The sequence below is a fragment of the Grammomys surdaster genome, unplaced genomic scaffold (assembly GCF_004785775.1).
Source record: "Grammomys surdaster isolate TR1022 unplaced genomic scaffold, NIH_TR_1.0 67, whole genome shotgun sequence".
NCBI classification, from domain to species: Eukaryota; Metazoa; Chordata; class Mammalia; order Rodentia; family Muridae; genus Grammomys; species Grammomys surdaster.
The window spans coordinates 381,222-405,731 of NW_021604569.1; the positions used below are offsets into that span (position 1 = coordinate 381,222).

Consider the following 24,510-nt stretch of genomic DNA (forward strand, 5'->3'; position numbering starts at 1 on the left):
CTTCTAATGCATTTAATGTTTCTGGTTTTATGTGGAGGTCTTTGATTCACTTGAACGTAAATTTTGTGCAGGGTGATAAATATGTATCTATTTACATTCTTCTAAATACAGAGTTAAACCAGCACTATCTGTTGAAGATGCTTTCTTTTTCCATTGTATGGATTTGGCTTCTTTGTCAAAAATCTGGTGTCCATAGGTGTGTGGGTTTATGCCTGGGTCTTTGATTTGATTCCATGGATCATCCTATTTCTATACCAATATCATGCAGTTTTTTATTACTATTTCTCTGTAATACAGGTGTATTGTGCCTGTAATCAACGACGGTGATACCTTCTGAAGTTCTTTTATTGTGTAGGATTGTTTTAGCTATCCTGGGTTTGTCACTTTTCCATATGAAGTTGAAAATTGTTCTTTCAAGGTCTATAAAGAATTGTGTTGGAGTTTTGAGAATTGCGTTGAATCTGTAGATTGCTTTTGGAAAAATTGCCATTTTACTATCAATTCTACTAATACATGAGCATGGAAGATCTTTCTGTTTTCTAATATCTTTTTCATTTTTTTTTTCTTACAGAGACTTGAAGTTCTTGTCATACAGGTCTTTCACTTGCTTGGTTATATATTTTATAATATTTATGGCTATTGTGAATGATGTTTCCCTGATTTCTCTCTCAGTCCATTTATCATTTGTATAAAAGAGGGCTACTGATTTTTTTTTTTGAGTAATTTTTTTATCCAGCCATTTTGCTGAAGGTGTTTATCAGCTGTAGGAGTTCTCTGATAGAATTTTTGGGGTGACATATTTACTATCATATCATCTACAAATAGCCTTACTTTTACTCCTTCTTAATAATTGTACCCTCTTGATATCCTTTAGTTGTCTTATTGCTCTGGTTCAAACTTCAAGTACTATATTGAAAAGATACTGAGAGAGTAGATAGCTTTATATTGCCTCTGATTTTAGTGGAAATGTTTTAATTTTTATGTTGGCTATTGGCTTCCTGTATATTGACTTTACTGTGTTTAGGTTTGCACCTTGTATCCCTGATTTCTCCAAGTCATTTTACAATGAAGGGGTGTTAAATTTTGTCAAAGGCTTTTTCAGCATCTAATATGATGATCATGTGGGTTTTTTAAAGTTTCAGTTTGCTTATATGATGCATTATGTTGATGGATTTTCCTACACTGAACCCTTCCTGCACCCGTAGGATGAAGCCTACTTGATCTTGGTTGATGATGTTTCTGATTTGTTCTTGGATTTGGTTTGCAAGTATTTCATTGAGTATTTTTGCACCAATGTTCATAAGGGAAATTGGTCTTAAGTTCTCTTTCTTTGTTGAGTCTTTGTGTGGTATAGATATCAGGGTGACTGTGGCTTCCCAGAATGAGTTTGACAATGTTTCTTCTGTTTCTATTTTGTGAAACAGTTTATGTGGTATTGATATAAGCTCTTCTTTGAAAGTCTGGTAGAATTTTGCTCTAAAACCATTTGGCCCTTAGCTTTTTTGGGCGGGGGGGGCGGCGTTGGGAGACTGTTTTTATTTCCTTAGGGGTTATAGGACTATTTAGATTGTTTGCTTGCTCTTGATTTAACTTTGGTAAATGGAATCTATCTAGAAAATCATCCAGTTCATTTAGATTTTCCAATTTTGTGGAGTACAGGCTTTTGAAGAAAGACCTAATGATTCTTTGGATTTGGATGTTGTTATGTACCCCTTTTCATTTCTAAAATTTTTAGCTTGGATATTGTCTCTTTGCCTTTTAGTTAGTTTGGCTAAGGGTTTGTTTATCTAATGATTTTCTCAAAGAACCACCTCTTGGTTTTGTTGATTTTTCATATTGTTCTCTTTGTTTCATTGATTTCAACCCTGAGTTTGATAATTTCCTGCCATCTACTCCTTTTGGGTATGTCTGCTTCTTTTTGTTCTAGGGCCCAGATGTGGTGTTAAGCTGCTAGTATTAGATCTCTCCAATTTCTTTATGAAGGCATTTAGTAGAGAGTTGTTTGGTTTCTATGAGTTTGTAAGCTTTCTGTTGTTTCTGTTGTTGTTGAAGTCCAGTTCTAATTCATGGTGATCTGATAAGATGAAAAGGATTATTTCAATCTTCTTGTATCTGTTGAGGCTTGCTTTGTGACAGAGTATATGGTCAATTTTGGAGAAGGTTACATTAGGTACTGAGAAGAAAGCATATTCTTTTATGTTTGGGTAAAATGTTCTGTAGAGAGATTAGGTCTATTTATTTCATAACATCTGGTAGTTTTATTATTTCTCTGTTTAGATTTTGTTTCAGTGACCTGTCCATTGGAGAGAGTGGGGTGTTAAATTCTCACATTATTAATATGTGGGGTTCAGTGTGTGATTTAAGCTTTAGTATTTTTTTTTAATGAATGTGGGTGCCCTTGAGAGCCACACTGGGACTTGTTCTTTGTAACTCTCAGATAATAGGGTATTAGAAAAAGGAGCAGAATCAATCAAGCCTCCCCCCTCTCTAGCCTAAGAAGCACTAAGGTAGAAGAGTTAAGATAACTTCACCCTTAGCCTTCCCAGGTTTTAAAATTAAATTGTGATAAAAATTGCCTCAAACCTGGGACAGAATTCCCTCCTAGGGGAAAAATGCCTTCCTTATAAAATGCTTAAACAATTTTCTGATAAATTGTAACAAGAAGAAACCCTCTCTTTCAGAAAGTTAGCTACTTACTCAGCTGGCTGTCATCTATCTTTTATTTCACTTGCTCTCTGCCTGGTTGTACATTACACACACAATATACGCAGATTTCCCACCTCTGTGTATTCTCTGTGTGTTACTCTAATATGGTTCTACACCACAGGTAGATTTCCCTTCTCTGTGTATTACCCTAATGTGGTCCTACACCAAAAATAAGGTGCCTTTTACATTTTACACATCTTCCTTCTCAACTTCTCCCCCCCTGTCCCCTTCCCTTTCTTTTCCTTTTTGACAGCTTCCTTCTATTCAAGATTCTACTAACTTAACCTATTGTATTTGGCACTTTTCTCATTTCTGTAACCATATATGTGACAAAGAACAATTTGAGGGAAAGTCAACAACTTGAGGGAAGGTTTGCTTTGGCTCACGATTTGAAGGAATCCTGTGCATCATGATGGGGACAGCATGGTGAGAAGCAAATGTAGCCAAGCGTATGTGACAGCTGTTCGTTCACACCTCAGTGGAACAGGAGGCAGATAGAGAAAGAAACAGGTCTGAGCTATAAACCTCAACTTCCCCCTTGCTTCTAGCTTTGGCTCCACTTTCTGAAGATTCCATAAATACGCTAAACAGATGCCTACCAGGTGTTTAAACACATGAAACTGTGGGAGCTGTTTCACATTCAAACTGTTAAGTCTCCAAAGTGAGAGGATTACAGGGGTGTGCCACCACTCCTGACCCACAGACTCCTTCACTGCAGATAGACTCAAAGCAGTGTACCATATCTTCTGAAGAATAGCAGGGAGACCATAACTCAAGCAGTGTACCATATCTTCTGAAGAATAGCAGATAGATCATAATTCAAGGCAGTGTACCCTATAGACCATGACATGTTTCAAGGCACAGGCCAAGAAGATTCTGTACTTTTCCACCACCTGACCCCTCTTACCCCCTCCCCTTGTAAAACATGCTATAAAAAAGCATTTCATGTTCAAAAAAAATTAAATAAAAAAATGTTCTTAAAAAAAAGTTTCTGTCAAGGGAGTGATTCAACTAAATACTAATTTCAATATGTACGAATGCAGAGTCTGTTTCTTCCCTATTGATTCCAAAGCTGTTGTTCAGATCATGAAATTCAAACTTTTCATATAATTTAATCTTCTCCATATGTGAAGATCCTAGATATATTTGTTTGTATAATGAATCAATCATAAACAGGACTGGCAGTAGTCTGTTTAACTTGGTAGAGCTCTTATATAATACATATAACTCAGGAAAATGTATTAAGAACAATATATGCAGGGCTAGAGACAGGGCTTAGTGGTTAAGAGCACTTACTGTTCTTACAGAGGACCTGGCTTTGGTCTCCAGGACCCATATGGCAACACACAACTACACTTAACTCCAATTCCAAACAATCCAGTACTCTCTTCTTGCCCTCTGCAAGCCCTAGGCATGCACACATAGGCATACATGCAAGTAAAACATTCATATATATATATATAAAATAAAATAATAAATCTTTGAAATAATACATGCAGCCATAGTGGTACATGCCTTTAATCCCAGTGTTTGGAGGCACACGCAGGCAGAGCTCTGTGAATTCCAGGCCATTTTGATCTACATAGCAAGTTCCAAGCCAGCCAGGACAACATATTGTGACCCTGTCTCAAAAGCAAACAAACAAAACCAAAACAAAATAAAACAAAACAAAAGAGAGAAAAGAACAATGCTTTAGACTAGATATAGTGGTACATATCCATAATCTCAAACTAGGCAGGCTGAGGCAGGAGGATTGAGAGTCTAAGGTCAGGTGGCTACACTGTGAGACCTGACTTCTGACTATGCTAAAGAGAAAGAAAGGAAGCTACATACATATTTCTTTTATAATATGTTTATGATGGTAAAAAATGAGAAGTAGCCTGAATGTGCAATAGACGCTTTGTAGGTTAATTCACGGTTATATACACTTAATATCATAAAATTATTAAAATATTTATTAGAAAGACTATTATATGAAAAAAAACAGAACAAAAATTCAATTCATACTTAAAGCATGCATGTTTTATTTTTATGTTATAGTTGAATTCATGCCGTAAGAACTTAAATACATATATATGTATATATATACATATATATACACACACATATGAGAGATAGAAAGAAAATGTATTAAATGTGTTAAGATTATGGATGTTTAATTTTATTTTCTAATTTTTTTCTAATTTTTTATTTAAAATTTCTTAATAGAAACATTTGCTTACAATTCTAAAGTTTTAGAATCATATTTTATTAGCAATCCATGCTGAAACGGTAAAAATTTCCATTTGCTAATGTTCGCCTGTTGGCAGACAGTACATTATTTTTAGCTTAGCAAATGTCAATTGTTGCTACAGCACTGCTAAAGTTAAAAAAGAACGACATAATAGCTGGCAGAGCCACTCCTGGGTAAATAAATGTGCAGAGAAGTGGAGGGTTGATTAAGAAAAGGAAAATGTCTCCTTCCCAGTCAGTGATTTTTAAGATACAGAACTAATGGAAAAAAATGCAGAGTGGGACGAAATCTAACAAGCACTTGCAAAGGCAACTGAGCATCACAGGGGAGATCTGGAAGTGCCTGGAGGCATTCCAGAGCACCACAGGGAAAATTAGGGAGTACATGGTGGAGGGGAGGTATTCCAGGCAATGTAGGTTTCAGAGATTTTATTATGCTGTACTGAGAACTCTTGACAGTGGGACACATTCAGGATTTGGGGAAGCATACAAAAGCAGGTTAGTGGAGGGTGGAGACCTTAGATTTGGATCTGAATTTAACGGAGAGAACTTAAAGATATCTGAGAATGACTTAAAATCGGTTGATTCCATAGTTGTGACGGTTTGAATACGATATCATGTTTGCACAATGCTGAGTATTGTTAAATGATATGTATTTAAAATTGTTGAGATCTTAAATGAAATCAGAAGTGAGACGAAAGTTAATTAGCTTGAATTAATCTCCTTACAGTGTATCCATGGGTATGTATTCTTTACAGTGTACCTATATAAAAACACCTAAAACTTAAACGTTCCTTGACATATTATCCTTGTATATAGTGAATTTTGGTAATTTCCATCCCCTATTATCCTTCTCATCCCTACCCACGCAGGCTCTACCCCTCTGTCCTCCCAACAAGTCGCTCTCCTATTTTCATCCTTACTTAAAAAAAAAACAAAACCAACACCTTTTTTTTGGGGGGGGGGCGTCAAATAGACGTCAGTGAGTAGATGATTCTATCTATTAGTTGGTCTAATCCCCTCACATGCCCGACCCTGGCACGAGCCTCCGTTTTCTTTAGAGCACCGGGCCCTGGGGAACGCAGAGGGGGAGCACCCTGCTTGCGAGCCCGAGCGCCCGGAGTCCCGCCGCCCTCACGGTGGACTGCGGTCATCTGCCGTCTTCCGACGCGTGACCCGGCGCGCTCCTGTCCCGACCGCCGGGCGCGGATCCCAGCGCCCATGAGCCTCCTTCCCCTGGCGGCCGTCGCACGCTCCGCGCCACACAACCCGCTACGGCTGCTCGCGAGAAGCCTGGCCGTCATGGCGGAGCCGCTGAAGTCTGTGGACTACGAAGTGTTCGGGACAGTGCAAGGTATGGCCTGCCCTGGGAGGCCGAGACGAGGCCGTGGGAGGGAGAGGAGGAAGCTTGCGCCATCCATTTTAGGGTTGGGTCTTCTCTCTGAGGCTGCGACTTCCGCTCAGCCATGACACAGCAGCCCCGGTGGGGAGGATGGGTAGTGCGCATGCGTGGGAGGGCTAGCGCGGGCGGAGGGAGGTCACCCTGGGTACCCGAAGGGGCCGCTGCTAGCCTACGGGAAAATGCCTAAGTGGTGGAAAAAACAGAGGTTGTTTGTCTTAGCAAGGGTACTTGAATGATATAGTGGGTGATTTACTTTGTCAGAGGTTGTAGTCCCTCTCCAGCGAACTAGCAATTTTTCTTTCCTAGGTTTTGGAGCTTGAACCTTATGTATTTACACATACGCTTACATTTGCGCACTAGATTATCGAACGACACTTCCAGGCCATTTAAATGAAGTTTTAAAATTTTTGTTTGATTATAAACTTAAATAGATGCATAGAACGTAATGTCTGACTTATTGTAAAATCTTTATATTTGTAAATTAAAAACGTAGGCCAGCCTGGTCTACAGAGTGAGTTCCAGGACAGCCTGGGCTATACTGAGAAACCCTGTCTCGAAAAGCTAAAAAGAAAAAAAAAGTAAATTAAAACGTTAAAACTTTCTTTTTAACGCAGCTTGACATGGTGGTGCATGCAGTCCTTTGGCAAAAGAGTGGCTATTTGAGATCTAGACCAGCCTAGTCTACACATTTGAGAACATTGTCTAATGGAGTATACTGTAACTGTTTAATGTATATCATTATCCATTTAAAAGGAAAAAAAATTTGAGAGTGGAAATGTAGCTCAGTAGAGTGCTTGCCTAATAGTCACCAAGACCTGGATTGGATCCTCTGCACCAGACCAAGGGCACGCTGGCATTTGCCAATGATTCAGCCTGCACTTACCAAGTTAAGTCCAGTTGAGGCTCTTGTTTTTGTAAGACCCCAACCCTTGGTCCACTAGTGGTACTTACTTCAAGATGCCACCGACACGGAGATGCAGATCGATGCAAAGGCAAGAGGTTTATTTTCCGGAGCGAAGGTGACCCCCAGATGGATATTACAAGCAGTGTTTATATTTTTTAGGGGCACTAGCATGCATGACATGCATTTGCACTCTACCTGGGACTTTCCAGAGGGTCAGGTAACTATGTCAGTACATCCTGAGAATTGTTTACTCAAGAATGTTTCTGTGGGTGGAGAATGGAACTCGGCCTAGTCTTGACCCCAGGTGGGAGGGGGAAGCTTTAAGGAGGGTGCGGGACTGGAAAAGGCCCTTAGGGTTCCTCATCTTCAACATAAAAATAAAACTCCTTTTACAAGGATATAACCTCCTATTTGAGTCGTATTTCTAGTCTACCTTCTCCACATACTTTTATTCCATTGTTTGGTATGCATGAGAATTTCTTATAACTCCATCGCCACCCCCACCTCAGATGTGCTCTGTGTGTGTGTGTGTCTGTGTGTCTCTGTGTCTGTGTGTGGGAGGGGGATACTATGGGATACTTTTCTTAACTTCCTTCAGCAGTAAGCTTTAATGGTAACCGTTAGTAGATTTAAAATGTGAGTTTGTATTGGAAATGTATTTCTAGAAAGAAAAACTGGAATTTTTAAAAATTGATCCTTGTCTAAAGGGGGAGGGGAATGTTATCCTTTTATTTTGATATTCTGTAGATATTTAACACTTTGGGGCAATGTATACTGGGTAAGGTTAAAGATGGATGAAAGTGTTTATGTTTATAATGAGCCTTTGTTTCAGAGATTTGCTGTGAAAAGAGAGGTAGGAAAATCACAGCAGACAAGTGTGAGGTCAGGTTTAGAAAAGTCTGCACGAGCCGGGCAGTGGTGGCACACGCCTTTAATCCCAGCACTTGGGAGGCAGAGGCAGGTGGATTTCTGAGTTCAAGGCCAGCCTGGTCTACTGAATGAGTTCCAGGACAGCCAGGACTACAATTTTAGAAAGGACACCAGGAGTCATGGCCATGGTACTTATCCAGTCCTGCCTGGTCTCAGAAGCTAAGTGATGTTGAGCCTGGTTAGTACTTTTGATACTCTGGTAACCTGACTATGTCGGGAATTAACTAAAACCTAAAAGTGGAGGCCATCCCTGAGAGGGGTTTTTGCTTAATTTGAAGTGGGAAGATCCACTTCTAATCCTGATCTTTGAGATGATCAGACCTGATCTTTGAGATGATTTAATTCAAATCCTTTGAGGTAGAAACACCCACCCACCTCTAATCTGGGCCATGCCTTCTGTGGGAGGGCAGGGAAGAAGGAAGCTTGCTGTCTTTGCTTGCTTGCCTTCAAATGACTGCTAGCAAGTCCATTTCTTCACTGGCATTAGAGTGATTCTTTGTGATCTTTGTGATTCTGGTGCATACTGAAGACCAGCTGAGACATCTAGTTTTGTGGTCTGAGCAACTACTGGATTCTTGGACTTTCCATTCATAGGCAGCCCGTTTTTGGACTTGCTGGACCATAGCCTGTAAGTCATTCTAATAAATCTGCTTTCTATATACATAGACTCATTCTGTAAGTTCTGTTTCTCTAGAGAACCCTGATTAATACAGATTTTAGTATTAAAACTGGTTGCAGGGCAATAGAAGTATAAAGATGAATTTTTTTAAATATCTGGAATAGGCTTTCCAATTTTGCCAACACCTCCAATTACTGAAGCCTCTTCTAGAAGCTTGGAGAGTACTGAAAGTCCATGGTATGACCCATTTTACGAACTTAAGGAGGTAAATGCATTTGATTATCATGATTCACAAATTGTAAGCTGTAAAGGATTTGGTGACTCTGTATATAAAACTTTTGATAATTTGTGGAAAAATAAGGAAAATGGCAATCTTGGTTGTTGCTCGTAGATCTCTGGATAAATTGACGAAGGAAAGGAGTGAGCTCCATATAAAATTAACCAACTTCTAGCATCTGCAAGTATGGTGAAGGACAACAATAGCTGTTATAAAATTATAAAACTGACCAGCTCCAGATGCACACAAACAGTCTAAAGGTTGGAAGAGAATCTTCTCTCCAGCAGCCACAGAGCTCAAATTTTAGAAAATCAAACCGAAGTCCTTATTATAAGGTTAGCTGAAGTACAAGTCCCAACTTTGAAGGAATATTGGTGTTTAAGTAAGGGCATTGATTGGTAAACAATGGGATTCTTTAACTTGGATGGGGATATGTGAGATGACCCCATTGAAGCTGAGAACTTTGAACCTTCGGATTCTCAAGGGTTTATCTCCATCCTCAGCAGAAAATATTCACAACTCACACTCTTCCTTTGAGTGAGGAAATTAATCCTTCATTGTCTGCTAAACCAGCAGTGACTTTCTTTGAAGGAAATGCCAGGAGAGAGATGATACTGGTATCCTTCAAGGCTCACCAATAGTTGCCTCAGACTCCTAGAGGAGAGGTAGCAAGTGTAGTTCACAAAGACGTATGCTATACTACTAACGAGCTTAGTGAGTTTGCTAATTCATTCAAGCAGAATTTGATGATGTGTGGAAATGGGTTTTAAGGGTAAAGGAAAATGGTAGAATGAACATAAATCTGGATCAAGCTGAGTTTATTGATATGAGCCCTCTGAGTGGAGATCTAGGTTTAATATGGAAGCTCACAGAATTTAAAAAAAGAATTAACAAAAGTTAGTTTGAATGGTTGGCTAAAGCATTTGTTAGAAGATGGCCTACTGGAAAGGAGTTAGACATGCCTGGTAGCCCTTGACTTAGTGTTAAAGAGGGGATTTTTAGGCTTGGGAATTGCAATGTTAGTGGTATACTGTGTAAAATCTAACCCTCCAGGAAGGCCTAGAGACATAGCAGTAAGATGGAAACAGTATACTTGTAGAGATTTGCTGTCACCCTCTTTCTTTAGGATTGGAGATGCTGCTGCTCAATTGGTTGAATTAAATGCAGTGGGTTTAATTGGGCCCCAGTCAAAGGCAAGGTGATCGGGGTTACTGTAAAGGGGCAGCATAGACAAACCAATGTCCATAATGACCTAACTTGTAATAGCACGAGCAAGTGAATTTTATGGGAGTATGAGTCATATGGTCCTTTGATACTAGCTAATCAATTATGTTGTTTCCAGAAATGAAATAGATAAGAAACCTACTGAATTTTTGTTTAATCTCTATATTTGGAAAAATTCTCAAAGTAAGAAAGAAAAGGGCTACATTGGATTGTGGCAAAAAGCAGTCAATTTCTAGATTAAGCAAGTTTGCAGACCCAGAACCCTTTGAATGAAGAGACAGCCAGGTTTCTCTGAGGAAGGACCTTGATAAAACACTGAAAAGTTTTATTGTTAGCCTTTCTTTTGTTCTTCCCAAAAGAACCTGTGGCCTTTTACAAGGGTAACTGTATACTGGGAGAAAGGAAACAATCAGACTTTCTGGGAGTTTCTTATTTACTGGTTCTGAGCTGACACTGATTCTAGGAGATCCCAAGAAACATGTTGTCCTCCAGTTAAAGTAGGGGTTTATGGAGGCCAGGTGATTGATGAAGTTTTGTCTGAAGTCTGACTCACAATAGGTCCGATGGGTCCTGGAACTCATCCTGTGGTCATTTCCCCAGTCCCAGAATGTATAATTGGGATAGAAATATTTTGAAGTTGGCAGAATTCTCACATTGAATCCCTGACTTATGGGGTGAAGGCTATTATAGTTGGAAAAGCTAAATGGAAGACTTTAGGAGTTGCTTCTATAAAGGAAGAGTGAATTAAAAACAGTATCATATCATTGGAAGAGCCGCAGAAATTAGTGCCACCATCAAGGAAGGACTTGAAAAATTCAGGGGTGTGAATTCCCACATCTGTCTTTAGCTCTCCTATCTGGCCAGTGCAGAAGACAGATGAATTGTGGAGAATGGCAGTTGACTATTGAAAAACCAGTCAAGTAGTATCTGGGATTGTAGCTGCTACGCCAGATGTGTTGTCCTTATTTGAGAAGATTAACACATCTGGTACATGGTATGCAGCTATTAATCTAGCAAATACTTTTTTTTGGAACTTGTCCACAAAGAACACCAGAAATAATTTACTTTCAGTTGGCAAGGCCAGAAGTATACCTTTACAGTTTTATTTCAAGGATATATTATCTCTTTAGTCCTGTGTCATAACTTAGTTGGAAGGTATCTTAATCATCAATCTCTTCCACAAAATATAAATTTGTACATTATATTGATGACATTATGCCGATTGGACCAAGTGAGTAGGAGGTAGCATTCCCTTTGGACTCATTGGTAATGCATATGGGCATCAGAGAATTGCAAATAAATCCAACCAAAATTCAAGGCCCTTCTACCTCAGTGAGTTTCTTAGGAGTCCATTAGTGTGGAGCATGCAGAGATATTCCTTTCAAAGATAAATGATTGCACCTGGCCCCTCTTACCACCAAGAAAGAAGCACAATGTTTAGTGGACCTATCTGGATTCTGGAAGCAGCACATTCTTCACTTGGGTGTGTTAATTTGGTCCCTATTCCAAGTGATTCAGGAAGCTGCTAACTTTGTGTAGGATCTGGAACAAGAGAAGGTTCCTCATTTGGTCCAAGCAGCTGTGCAGGCCACTCTGCCACTTAGAACATATGATCAAGCAGGCTTGATGGTAATTAAGTGGTAGTGGCAGATAGGGATGCTATTTGAAGCTTCTGGCAGGCCCCTACAAGTGAATCACAGAAGAGACCTTCAGGATTTTGGAGCAAAGCTCCATCTGCACCTTCTGCAGATAACTATTCTCTCCCTTTGAAAAACAGTTCTTGGCCTGCTGTTGGGCATTAATAGAAACTGGACATTTGCTAATGGGCCACCAAGTTCCCATGTCCATTATGAGCTGTCTATTATGAGCTGGGTGCTATCTGACTGATCAAGTTATTAAATAGGATATGCAAGCAGCAGACTGTTATCAAATGGAAGTAGTGTGTATCAGGCCTGAGCAGGTCCAGAAGACATAAGCAAGTTATGTGAAGAAGCTACCCAAATTCTTAATATTCTTAATACAATGCTGTCTGCTGCCAAACATGCACCTCTAGCCTCATGGGTGTGCCCTATGTTTGGTTGACTGAGGAAGAGAAGACAAGGGTCTAATTTGTGATGAGTCTGCATGTTATGCAGGCACCACCTAGAAAATGGAGAGCTGCAACATTACAGTCCCTTTCTGAGGCAACCCTGAAAGACACTGATGAAGGAAAATCTTCCCAGTGGGCAGAACATCAGGCAGTACATGTCATACTTTTTTTTGGAATGAGAAATGGCTAGATATATATTTTTTCACTGACTAATAGACTGTAGTGGATGGACTGGCTGTATGGTTAGGACTTGGAAAGAGCATGACTGGAATATTGGTGAGAAAGACATTTGACAAAGAAGTGTATGGATAGATCTCTACAAATGGGTGATGGATGTGAAGAGACTTGTGAACAATGTAAATGTTCATCAGAAAGTGACTTCTACTGAGGAGGCGTTCAGTAATCGAGTAGATAGAATAACAAGGGCAGACCTTTTCAAGAATGATGGTGTGGGACATTCTTCCCAACAGGGAGCCAAGATCTGCTGAGGTATTTGCTGAGTGTTGGGGAAATACAGAAAGGGCAGTAGAGAAAGATGGTTATCGATACCAGCTGAGGCCACATGACCAGTAGCAGAAACAAGGACTTAATTGTCATGAGTATTTCTGTCATATTTTGTTAAGAATGCATTTGTACAGATATTTGTGTTTTCTTTCCTCAACTTCTTTATCATGTGATGTAACTTTAAATAGGAGAGTATCAAAGATTATCATACTTAAGGTTGAGAATGTCTTAGTTAAGGTTTATTGCTGTGAGGGGATAACATGACCAAGGCAACTCTTTTTTATTTATTTATTTTTTATTCACTTTGCATCCTGATCGCTGTCCCCCCACCCAGTACCCCTTCTCCCGTAGGTCTTCCCGCCTGCCCCTCCCCTTCTCCTCTGAGAGAGTGGAGCCCCTCACAGCCCCCATTTATTCTCCTCACCCTGGTACATCAAGTCTCTTCAAGGCAACGCTTACTCAGGAAAATATTTAATTGGGCCTGGCTAACAGTTTCAGAGGTTTAGTTCATAATCATCATGGCAGGAAGCATGTCAGCATGTGGGCAGACACAGTGCTGGAGAAGGTGAAAGTCTACATCTTGATCCAAAAGCAGCCAGGAGAAGACTGGATGTGTTTCACACTGGGCATAATTTGAACATTTGAGATGGCAAAGCCCCACCTCCACAGTGACACACTTCCTCTAACGAGGCACACCTCCTCCCATAAGGCCATACCCCTAATAGTCCCACTGCCTGTGAGGCACATTGAAACACATGAATCTGTGGGAGCGAAACCTTTTCAAATCACCACAGAGATGCTAAAAGGATGTCCCTTAAGGGATATTGCCACCTATTCTAAAATTATAATACATTTGTAGTTGTATGAGCAATAATTATAGCATATTAGGTATAATTATGACCTCATTAAATATATGATAGTTATATCATATTTAGGTATAATTATGACCTGGTTATTTTTTCATTTGTAAGTTAATCATGACATAAGGTGATATGATTGTGTGTCAAGGGTGGACTTGTGATGGCTACTTTTGGTTGTCAACTTGAGTACATCTGGAACCATGACTAATACGTGCCACAATAAGTCATTGAAACACAGTATATAAAATATGAGCGTGGAGGCAATGCCCAGATGAAAGTATTTGGTTCTGTGCACGCCATGACATTCATGTAGGGGACTTAGGGAAGTTACTTCCTTTTCAAAAAAGATTTATTTTTAATCCTTAAATGATTAAAATGTATATTTTTATTTTAATGTGTATGTATACGTGTGTATGACTGTATTAATGTGTGCATGTGAGTGTGGATAACCTCAGAAGCCAAAGAGGTCATTGGATCACCTGGCACTGATGTTACAGGCATTCGTGAGATACTGGACTTGACTGCTAGAATCTGAACTCAGGTTTATTAGACAAACAGTACATGTGTACACTTAACTCCTCTACTGTTTCTTCAGCCCAGGGAATTAGTTTCTTGCTTTCTATCATGTGGGTCCTGGGGATTGAACTCAATCAGCCTTAAAGAAGTCTTTTCCTGTGAGCCACCTTGCCAGCCCTTATCTGATAGTTTTGACATGAAAAGACTAAGTTATGGATTTGAACAAAAGACTGCAGAGGTAATGTCCCATTTCCATTGTGTGTGACAGGTGTCATGGAGACTCATCACAGTTCATGTTGACCTTGATCTCCAGAGATAGTGTTTGCTGGCTTCTCTATTGGAAAGTTACTTTTAACATTTTCTCCTTTGCAGCCAGGCAGTGGTGGTGCACACCTTTAATCCCAGCACTTGGGAGGCAGAGGCAGGCGGATTTCTGAGTTCGAGGCCAGCCTGGTCCACAGAGTGAGTTCCAGGACAGCCAGGGCTACACAGAGAAACCTTGTCTCGAAAAACCAAAACCAAAACCAACCAACCAACCAAACAAAAAACAACAAAACAAAACCATTTTCTCCTTTGCTATCTTTCCCTTTTACAAATCTCTCTCTTCCACAGAAGCTCAATGGTGTTTGTTTTCTTTGTGAATTTCTATTAGCAGAGGTGGGGGAAGGGGGAGGTGTTCATGCAGACTCCTGACAGGGGACCGAGTCTTTGTTACAGCATTTGTAGCTGTGGCTTGGCTTACAGTGTTTCTATGGATGCTTAGTTACATTTCTCTCATAGAATAATAGACTGAAGTAAAGGAAACCAGTTAACAGATTATTTGGTGCTTTGTCATCTTTTTGGTGAATACTAACATTCTTGGAAAGGCAGCTTGGTCATGTCTTTGTTTACATATGCTTTAGTAGAGCTGGAATTTGTTTTGATAGTAGCAACTGGGTTTTTAGATAGGTCAAGTTTATTGGAATACTGATATAGTTTTTTTTCAAAGTTTGTTTAAGCTAGATATAGTGGTACATAACTGTAATCCCAACACCCAGGAGGCTGAGGCAGGAGGATCACAAAGCCGAAGGCAGCCTGGGCTTTATAGTGACATCTTGCTTCAAAGGAAAGAAAGGTAGAGGGGAAGGATGTTGAAGGATAGAAAAGAAAGAAAAAGGAAAAGAAATATTACTTCAAATATAAACCATGATGAATACTAGTGGCCATATCACACGATTTACACATACGTATTTTCCCCTGAATAGACAAATAGAAAACCTGCATTTTAGGAGCTAGAAATTTAAGCAAATCATAGTCATGAAGTGTAAGTGTGCTGACTCTAATTCCTTCTCACACCTGTGTTGTTCTTCAGTTTGCTGACAGTTCTTCTACATTGTCTGTTTTCATTTCCTTTCATCTATGCTGTTTTCTGCTACAGTTATTTATGTTGCCAGGTCTGTGTCCCTCACTGTCTCAGGAAGGATAATAGTTTGAAGGTCAGGCTGAGGGTTTGTTATATTGTCTCCCATTGGGTTGCTGCCTCTGGTGGGGACTTCAGACATGTCTTGCATTAAACTGCAGTGCAGTGATACTTAGCTCGGAGAAGAGGTAGTGTTGGGGTAGTTTCAACTGAAAGATGCTGCCATGGCTTGTAGCTCCAGAGAACAAACCCTTGACCATGGAGAAAGGTTAGGCAGAATTTTCCTTTTTATAAGGAAAACTGGTTTTGGCAATTAAAGATATTAAAATACATTAAGGGAAGGGGACCAGTGGGAAGTTGGGAGGGGACAAGAAAGGCAGAGTTTTGACTATGTCCAAAGTATACATGTGAAACCACATAAACAAGCACATTTTATATAATTAATTAATACCGTTTTGAAATCATAAGGCTGATTTGTAGAGCAGTAACTAGCTCACTTCCTGCATTCAGAATGGCATATGCACTCAGATCCTAAGATGAAGGCATAATTTACATAGGTAAATACGTCATAAAAAAGAATTCAGGCATTTAGATTTGTCATATGGTTTCTTTGAATGTCAATGTTTTCTTGTAGATTTAAAGGATATTTCCTTTGCAAATAATCATTTACATTTTCTGTCTCTTTTCATGAAGGAACAGGCTGCTGCTGACAGAGCTTGACTGAGCCACACATTGCACTTGGGTGTCTCGTGGCTGAAGGGGCCTATGTCTGTCCCAGTTTCTAGAGCCGTGTGTCACAACAGCTCCCCTTGAGTGGAAGCAGGGTGGAGGGAGCTGGGAAAGCTCAGTAGAAGCCTGTTCTCCAACAAAGGCCCTGACTGGAATGTTCTGCTCTAGCCGCCTCTGATAAAGTGCAGGAAGCATGTCTCCACTTACCTTTTGTTTCTCCTTATATGGTTTTTCACTACATAATATGCAGCAAACTAGGGGTCAGCCCTTTTGAAAAGATTCTAGAAGATTCAATGAAACTTTGATAACTTCTGTATGGCTCGCTGCTGAGCTGGAGATCTTGAGACTCTTTAACAGATCCTTCTAAGGATTTAAAATAAAGGGCTCAATAAATATAATATCAATGTAGATATTATCTAGTAACTCTATGCTATCTTTTTTGTCATATACATATAAGTATGTTTGTATATAGATGTATACATTATACATGTAAGTATACACACAGATACATAGTATGTATTCAGTCTCTGTTATTACTTTTACAAGATTTTTCTAGAATCAGCGTAGAATTCTTAAGATTCATTCTAGAACTTTGAATGCAATAAATGTAGCACCCTTATGTTGAAAGTGAATTTAAACTCTAATTGATACGGCTGGCTGTATAGTTATAATGAATTCTTACAGAGATTCTTCAACTAGCTTTTTTTTTTTTTTTTTTTCCTATGCAACACTTGTGTGCAGAGCTCTGGTCTAGCAGAAAGATGTTGCCCTCATGGAACTTACCATTTACTATGAAGATGGGAAATAAAAAAAAAATGAATTGCTAAGTATATATAATGGCCTGTGGTAGTCAGTATGCCATGCCTATACAGGAACTGTAGAAGTGCAGAAATCAAAGCAGAGTGAGTGGACTGGCAAGTATAAATCCTCAAATCCCACCCCAGTGACATACTATCTCCAGCAAGGCAGCACCTCTCAAAGGTTCCATACTTCCCCTTCCAAATAGCACCAATCAGGGACCAAGTGTTCAAGTCCATGAGCCTACGGGGGCCACTTTTTACTCAAGTACCACGGAGGGGAATGGCATACTGAAAGGTAGCAGGTTGGCAAGGACATGGAGAATGTGGTGGCCACAATCCATCTTATTTTCAGTATCATGAGGAGTCACTGCAGGATTTAAACTTGGGAAGGAAGGGATTTGGTTTTGCTTCAGGGAAGAAAACTGCCTTACCTAGTCTGTGAAGAGTAAGTGGATGCAGGAAGACTGGGAAGTTCTTACGGTAGATAAGTTGAGAGATTATAAAAACCTTGGGGAGAAAACACAGTTTCTTCTAGAAACAGCTGGAGCCTGACTCAGCTGTTCTTTAGTAATCTTTGGTACAGTTTGGGCCTAGGATATAATCTTCTGGGGCCGTGTCTGACTCTGCACATTTAATTGTGTGTGATAATCCTAGCTTTGGACCTCCGAGCATATATTCCATCTGTAATATCTTATTGCTCTCAGCATACTAACTATTACTCATGAATGATATCTGAACTTTCAAAAACTTATTTAAAAATTATTAGTTTATTTTAAAAAGTAGCCTACAAAATAACATGTTTCCTGATGGCATTTTCATACATGTATCATTTTGAAAATTCATTTTTTAATGAGCGTGTACAAAAGTCACCAAGATTGGTTTATCTGTCCAATAAACTCTCATTTGTATCCAGGCTTATGGATATTATTGCTAGAACTGTTGTTCCCCTTATTTTTATGTTTCACATTTTCTTATTTATTTATTTGGGTGTACACTGCAGTCAGAGAGCAGCTGGTGGAAGCTGGTCCTCTCCTTCCACCGTATGGGTTCTGGGGATTAAACTCAAGTTACCAGGCCTGGCAGCAAGTGCCCTTAGCCTCGGAGCCATTTTGCCAACTCTACTTTCCCTTTTTGAAGTAGGGGTTTCATTCCTACTTAGCCTAGAACTCACCAAATAGACTAAGATGGCCTAGAACTTGAAGCAATTCTCCTGCCTCTGTTTCTAAGTACTAAGATTACAGGTATACATTACCATGCCTAGCCCCAGCTGTGAATATTCATTTATATTTATCTTTTTGAAACAGTCTCATTTGTAGGCCAGATTGGCCTTGAATTTGCCATAAAGCCAAGGATGTCTTGCACTTCTGAGATTGCCACCACACCCTGTCTGTTGGTCTGTTTTTGTCTCTTTGGTGTTCTACTTTCCCTGCTATATTCTAAGGTACTGGATGCAGAGACAACTCTGTCTTGCATATTCATTTCATACCTTGTACTTGGAATTAGACTAATTTTTTGTTACATAAATAATTCATATTTAATTATATACTTGTTAAATATATTTGAGTTATTTAATTTTTAAGTTTTATCTAAAACAATCTATTGTAGATTATATACATAATTTCCTTATCCAAACAACACATAATAAGTTGTTTTAAATAATAATCTTTGTTGTTTTAAAAAGCAAATTTAAAAACTGCCCTTAAGAGTTCTTTTCCGAGAGGAGATTGCAAGTTCAAAGCCATTGTGGGCTACATACCAGATGTGAGACCAGTCTGGGTTACGTGGTGAATACTGGTCTCAAAATAGCAAAACAACAACAAAACAACTCCTCAAACTCCCTTGCTTTAAGCTATGAGCATCTATCATCTATCTGTCTGTCTATCTATCTATCTATCTATCTATCATCTATCTATCCATCCATCCATCCATCCATCCATCCGTCACCTACCTATCCACTCATCCATTCATTGTCTAACATATGTCTGTGTGGTATATGTGTACATGTGTGTATATGTATGTTCACTTGAGTATATATGTGTGGAGAAGCTGATGTCAGGTGTCTTCCTCTATTACATTCTCTCTTATTTTTTTAAAGAATTTGTTTATTTATATGTGTGAATGTATTGTACATGTGTACACACATGGAGGACCAACAAAAATATTTGTTTTCTTCTTTGTCATCATCTGTCCTTTGAGAGAAGCTCTAGTGGTCCTCTTGTCTCTGTTCTTCTTGGAGCTGGGTTTGTAGGTGTGAATGGGATACCATGTTTTTACACGGGTGCTGAGGATCCAAACTTTGGTCTTCTTGCATGTCTAGTAAACATTTTATTGACTGAGCCATCTTCTCAGTCCCTATTTGAGTTATAAACCTTCATTTGTCCTTGTTGTTCATAAATACCAAAAGGATGCTGCCCTTTGTTAGAAATGACGTGGACTCCCTTTCTAGGGCAGTAAGTATTAAGGGTGGAGGGAACAGCCTGAGCTGCCAGGTCACCTGGACAGGTCCAACACCAGGTCAGGATAAGGTACAGGAGATTAGGGTTTGCCCTCCATCATCCAAGGCTCCTTGTACACTACTGATTTGCAAGCTAGTGCGCAGACTTCACAAGTGAGCATATGATTTCTCATCCAGACCAAGTGAACCACCCTGATGGGAAGCCATCACTAGGGCTTGAACCCAGGGTCTTTGACCCTTGAACTAGGGCTTGACCTTGATAGCCAAATGCTGTACTGCTGGACTCCATACCTGTCCTGTAATGTGACTCTCAACCTGAAGTGGAAACCCTTTACAGGCCTCTCTCTCAAACCAGCTACTGGCTGCATGTTTTACTGTATAACAGTGGATTCCCTAGATTCTAGGCACAGAGTTCTGTAAGTCTGAAGTGCTGTAGACTCTGTCTTACATAAGAAAGAGATCATGTCATTTTTAAAAAGTCTTTTTATGACACTGAGGCTTGAACCTGGGACCCTGTGCACGTTAAGGGTGTGCTCTATCTCTGACCAAACCCCAGTCCTCCAAGTCTGTTTTACTTCAGTTGCTTGTGGCTTTTCCTTTCACAGTGCTCATACACGGGGTTGTTGAGGTTGAACAACTCAGAGGAATATGTTCAGCACAGCCTGGAGCTGTTCACTGTGTGCTTGGTAAGCACTTGCTGTATTCTAAGGCACCTGGCCTGTGCTGTCCAACTACAGGGTGGCTCTCTGCATCTTTCCCTCCATGGATAACAGATTGCCTTCTGGCTCTTCTCATCAGTTCTTCACATACATCAGTCATCCACACTCTACATGTGTTTTAAATATATTTTTATAGTCTCAGAAAATTCCACTGGTGACATTACACTGTCTTCACTCCCTTACTGCTCTTTTTTGTCCCATTCATTTGATTCTACAGTCTACTGTCATCAGGAGACACCACAGATTTATAAAACACCTTTCTGAGCTTTCACAGGCTCCTACCTAAGGTCTGCTTTTGTGTGCAGGCTCCATCTTTTCACCTCCTCGGAGGTGGTTTGATCTGTTCCCAGTGACTTCCCAATCGAAATTGTCCTAATTGTTTTCCACCAAGCCAGAATTTACAATTGGTAATATTTCTTCTTTTTTACACTCAGTTTCTTTTGCCGTGTGTGAGGTCATGGGATCACCAGGACTGTTCAGAGAATAGCCCCCTGACCCCAGAAAGTTCCCTTGAACCTCTTGGCAACAGACAGTCTGTTTCCAGTCTTTGTAGCTTTGCCTTTCCAGAATGTAATTATACATTATGTTTAAGTTTGGCTTCTTTTGCTTAGCATATAACATTTGGTTCTTATACAAGTAGATGGTGATACTTGTGTTCTTTTTTATTGTAGTATTCTATTGTGTGGACCTACTGTGGTGGTAGTGGTAGTATGTGTGTGTAGGGTTTTATTTTATTTTATTTTTTTACTTATGCTTCAGGCTGGTACTTTAAAACATATTTACATTTACTTATTTTATGTGTGTTTGTGAGTATGCATGCCGTGTACATATGTGGAGATCCTAGGATAACTGATCGGTTATCTTCATGTTTACAGTTTGAGAGGAGGACCTGAGATCTGTTGTTTAGGAGCATCATAAATTCTAGGACAGATGTAGTAGGCCTTCTGTAGTGGATCCAAGTCTTCAGGATATATCCTTGATAATTGGAACTCTCTAGCATCTTGTTTCATTCCCATTAACAACCCAGTTCTCCATGTATCACTGGTTGTAGATATAAAACCTGAGATATAAAATTGCTAGCATTTCTTTTCTGGATGTGTGTCTGTATCTATATACAAGTGCAACCATGTCACTGAAGATGGGACCCAGCTCCTCAAGCATGCTACACTAGTGCCTTGCCACTGAGCCACATCCCCAAACCCCAAGTGGAACACCTTTGTCACAGTCTAGAAAGAGAAAATATAACTAACATGAACAATACTACCCAACCACATGGTCCACACTGTGCTTGTAAGGTCAGCTACACCAGAGAGTCTACAGAGATCATTTTCATTGGCATTAATTTCCATTAATGACGGGGTTCTGGAAGCCCAGCTGTGATCAAGCATATTTCATTTCTTGATTCTGGCTATAACTAGAAACAATTTAAACTATTTAAAGTTGAATTTACTTCTTCTATTTAAAAAAATAAATTCTAAAAACTGGGGGAAAGTAAATTTTATGTCACCTGTTCTCTCTCAACTGTTCATTAACTCATTAACTAATTCAGTTTTGTGGAATTGGGGACTGTCTGGGGCTTTATACATGCTGGGAAATGTATCATTGAACTGCATGCATAGATGACCTCTTCTCTCTTCTTATCCTTATTATCTTGAGACGAAGTTGCCCAGGTTGGTCTTGAATTCTCTGTGTTGCCTAGACTGGACTTAAACTTGTCATCCTTCTGTCTCAGCCTCTCAAGTAGCCAGGATTACAGGCCTATACCACCAGATCAATTGTGTTTTAAATAAATATTTTAAAATATAATGAAAGTATAAGTCATCATCTTATTATATATTTGGTTTCAAACATTTTTCCAAGAAAGTCTTTATTTTAAGGGAAAATGATTTTTAAGAAACCCCATTGAGTACACTCAGATACGGAAGGTTTCGTTCATTTTGCTATTCACCACCCTTTAATTGAGGCAAGTTATGGCAGAAAATACATAGTTTGTAAAAGGCAAACAAGCTGACATTTCTTTCTTTCCTTTCATTCAGGTGTTTGCTTCAGAATGGTAAGTGAAATCTGTCTCTTATTTTCATACCTTTTTTTCTTTAGTATTGATTTTAATCATAGAACTGTTTTCTACCCAGTTCTAATCTATTTCTTGTATCCTGTCTTGACAACTGATATTTTCATGAAATTACTGATTGTAATTTCTTTCTTTTTTTTTTCTTTAAAGATTTTTCGAGACAGGGTTTCTCTGTGTAGTCCTGGCTGTCCTAGAACTCTGTAGACCAGGTTGGCCTCGAACTCAGAAATCCGCCTGCCTCTGTCTCCCTGATTGTGATGTCTATTAAAAGTGCCTTTAAAGTTTTATTACAGCCTTCCTTGGTTTTAGTTAGCATTTTCTATGAATTTCAAAAGTATTCTGGCAAGTGGTTCTAACTAGGCATTTGTCTAAGTATACTAGATAAAAATTATGGGTTCTCTCCTGTGTCCTAAAAAGAAAACCTCTTGGGCCAGGGGCACATCTCTCACTGTAAATTGAGGGGGTGCTGGTGTTGCACATTTTAGCAGTAACCCCCTCTATACACATTTTTAGTTTTATTTTAAAAACACCCCTTCCCTAAAAGTTAAATATAGGTTCTATTTTCTGAGCTTGGCATCACTATTTAGCCCTCTGGTTGCGAACTCTGAGAGTCCCACCATGTCCACATCAGTCAAGCCTCTCTATATTTCAGAATATTTCTATCTTAACAGTCCATTGTCCTGTCCCCATTTTCATTATTTTTTTGATTTTCAGACTGGCACCTGCATTAGTTTATGGTCAATTTATCATCATAATCCTCTGACTGTGTGCTAGCCCTTGGTGTTCTTAATGGTTTGATTTTATTATTAAAATTATTTCTATTTTTATTGAAACTTTTGAAATGATTCAGTGTCCATTTTTGCCTGTATGTATTTTATGTTGATCACAAACTGATATTTTAAAAAATGATTGAGCATTCTGGGTTCATCAGAGTTTGAAGCTGAGGTTATCAATGTATTTCCTTATTAATGGATGTGAGGGAAACACAATAGCATTTTATGGATCTGAGAATTGTAATAGAAACTATTTCTGAAACAATTCTCACTGTTGGTCTATTTTCTCTAATTGTACTGATCATACAAATAGTGGGGTCATTGTAGGTCAGTTATATACTGCATAGGATTATTTTATTTTATATATATTAGTCCTTTGCCTGCATGTGCATCTATGTACTAATGCATACTTAGTGCCCACAGAGGCCAAAAGAAGGCATTTGATCTCCTGGAATATGAATTATACTTGGTTATTAGCAACCATGTGGCTGCTAGGAATTGAACCCTAGTCCTCTGCAAGAGCAGCCAGTGTTTTTAACCACAGAGCCATCTCTGCAGTCCATAAACTACATTTTAGAAATTAAATAAATAAATAAATAAATATTGTAAGGTTGGCAGTTTCTGAATATAAGAGTTGTGTTATGAGTATAGACTTCTAGTGATGGACTTGACCTCTCTTGTTTTTTCCTGAAACCAGTACACAGAAGGAGAAGCTAAGAAAAGAGGTCTTGTTGGCTGGGTGAAGAACACAAAAAAAGGCACAGTGACAGGTCAAGTGCAAGGCCCTGAAGAAAAGGTCAATTCCATGTGAGTAGTAAGACTAACGTGTCTACATTTATGAAACTGTTTTCATATTTTGATTTTCACTGGTAGCAATACTGATGGCCAGGTTCAGTTCTCATGGATTATAAATAGGTTGGAGTATTTGTAGGCAGGCCACAGTTAAGGTGACGCTTCTTTGTTGGGAATAGACTTTTTCCTCTTGGGCAGGATTCAAGAAGAGCTGTTGTATTGCTAACCAATCTGTCCTCTCAAGTCTCCCCCAGTATGGGATCCATATCCAGGACCCACGTATTCATCATTTCAAATGTTAGGACTGAGCACAGTGCCTTTAGATGGTTCTTGAAGTTCTAATATAGTCTTCAAAGCAAAAAGATTGCCATCTCTCTACTATTGTGCAATATTTACCTGATTTCAGTTTCATTTTTACATAATAGAATTGTTTAACAAGTGCTACTGTTGCTGTAGTACAAGCCCTTGAGGTCTAAAGAAGAACAGACTTAGCAGTGGGGTGACAGTGG

General features: G+C 39.3%; 1 protein-coding gene across 1 annotated transcript in view; it reads left to right on the top strand.

The window, feature by feature from the left end:
- Nucleotides 1-6,155: 6,155 nt before the first annotated feature.
- Acyp2 (acylphosphatase 2) overlaps nt 6,156-24,510 on the top strand; it is a 130,463-nt gene continuing 112,108 nt past the window's right edge. The window contains exons 1-3 of the mRNA XM_028778321.1: nt 6,156-6,292; nt 22,402-22,418; nt 23,907-24,016. Coding sequence (XP_028634154.1) covers nt 6,160-6,292; nt 22,402-22,418; nt 23,907-24,016 — 260 coding nt within the window. The 5' untranslated portion in view covers nt 6,156-6,159. The remainder of the gene's footprint in view (nt 6,293-22,401; nt 22,419-23,906; nt 24,017-24,510) is intronic.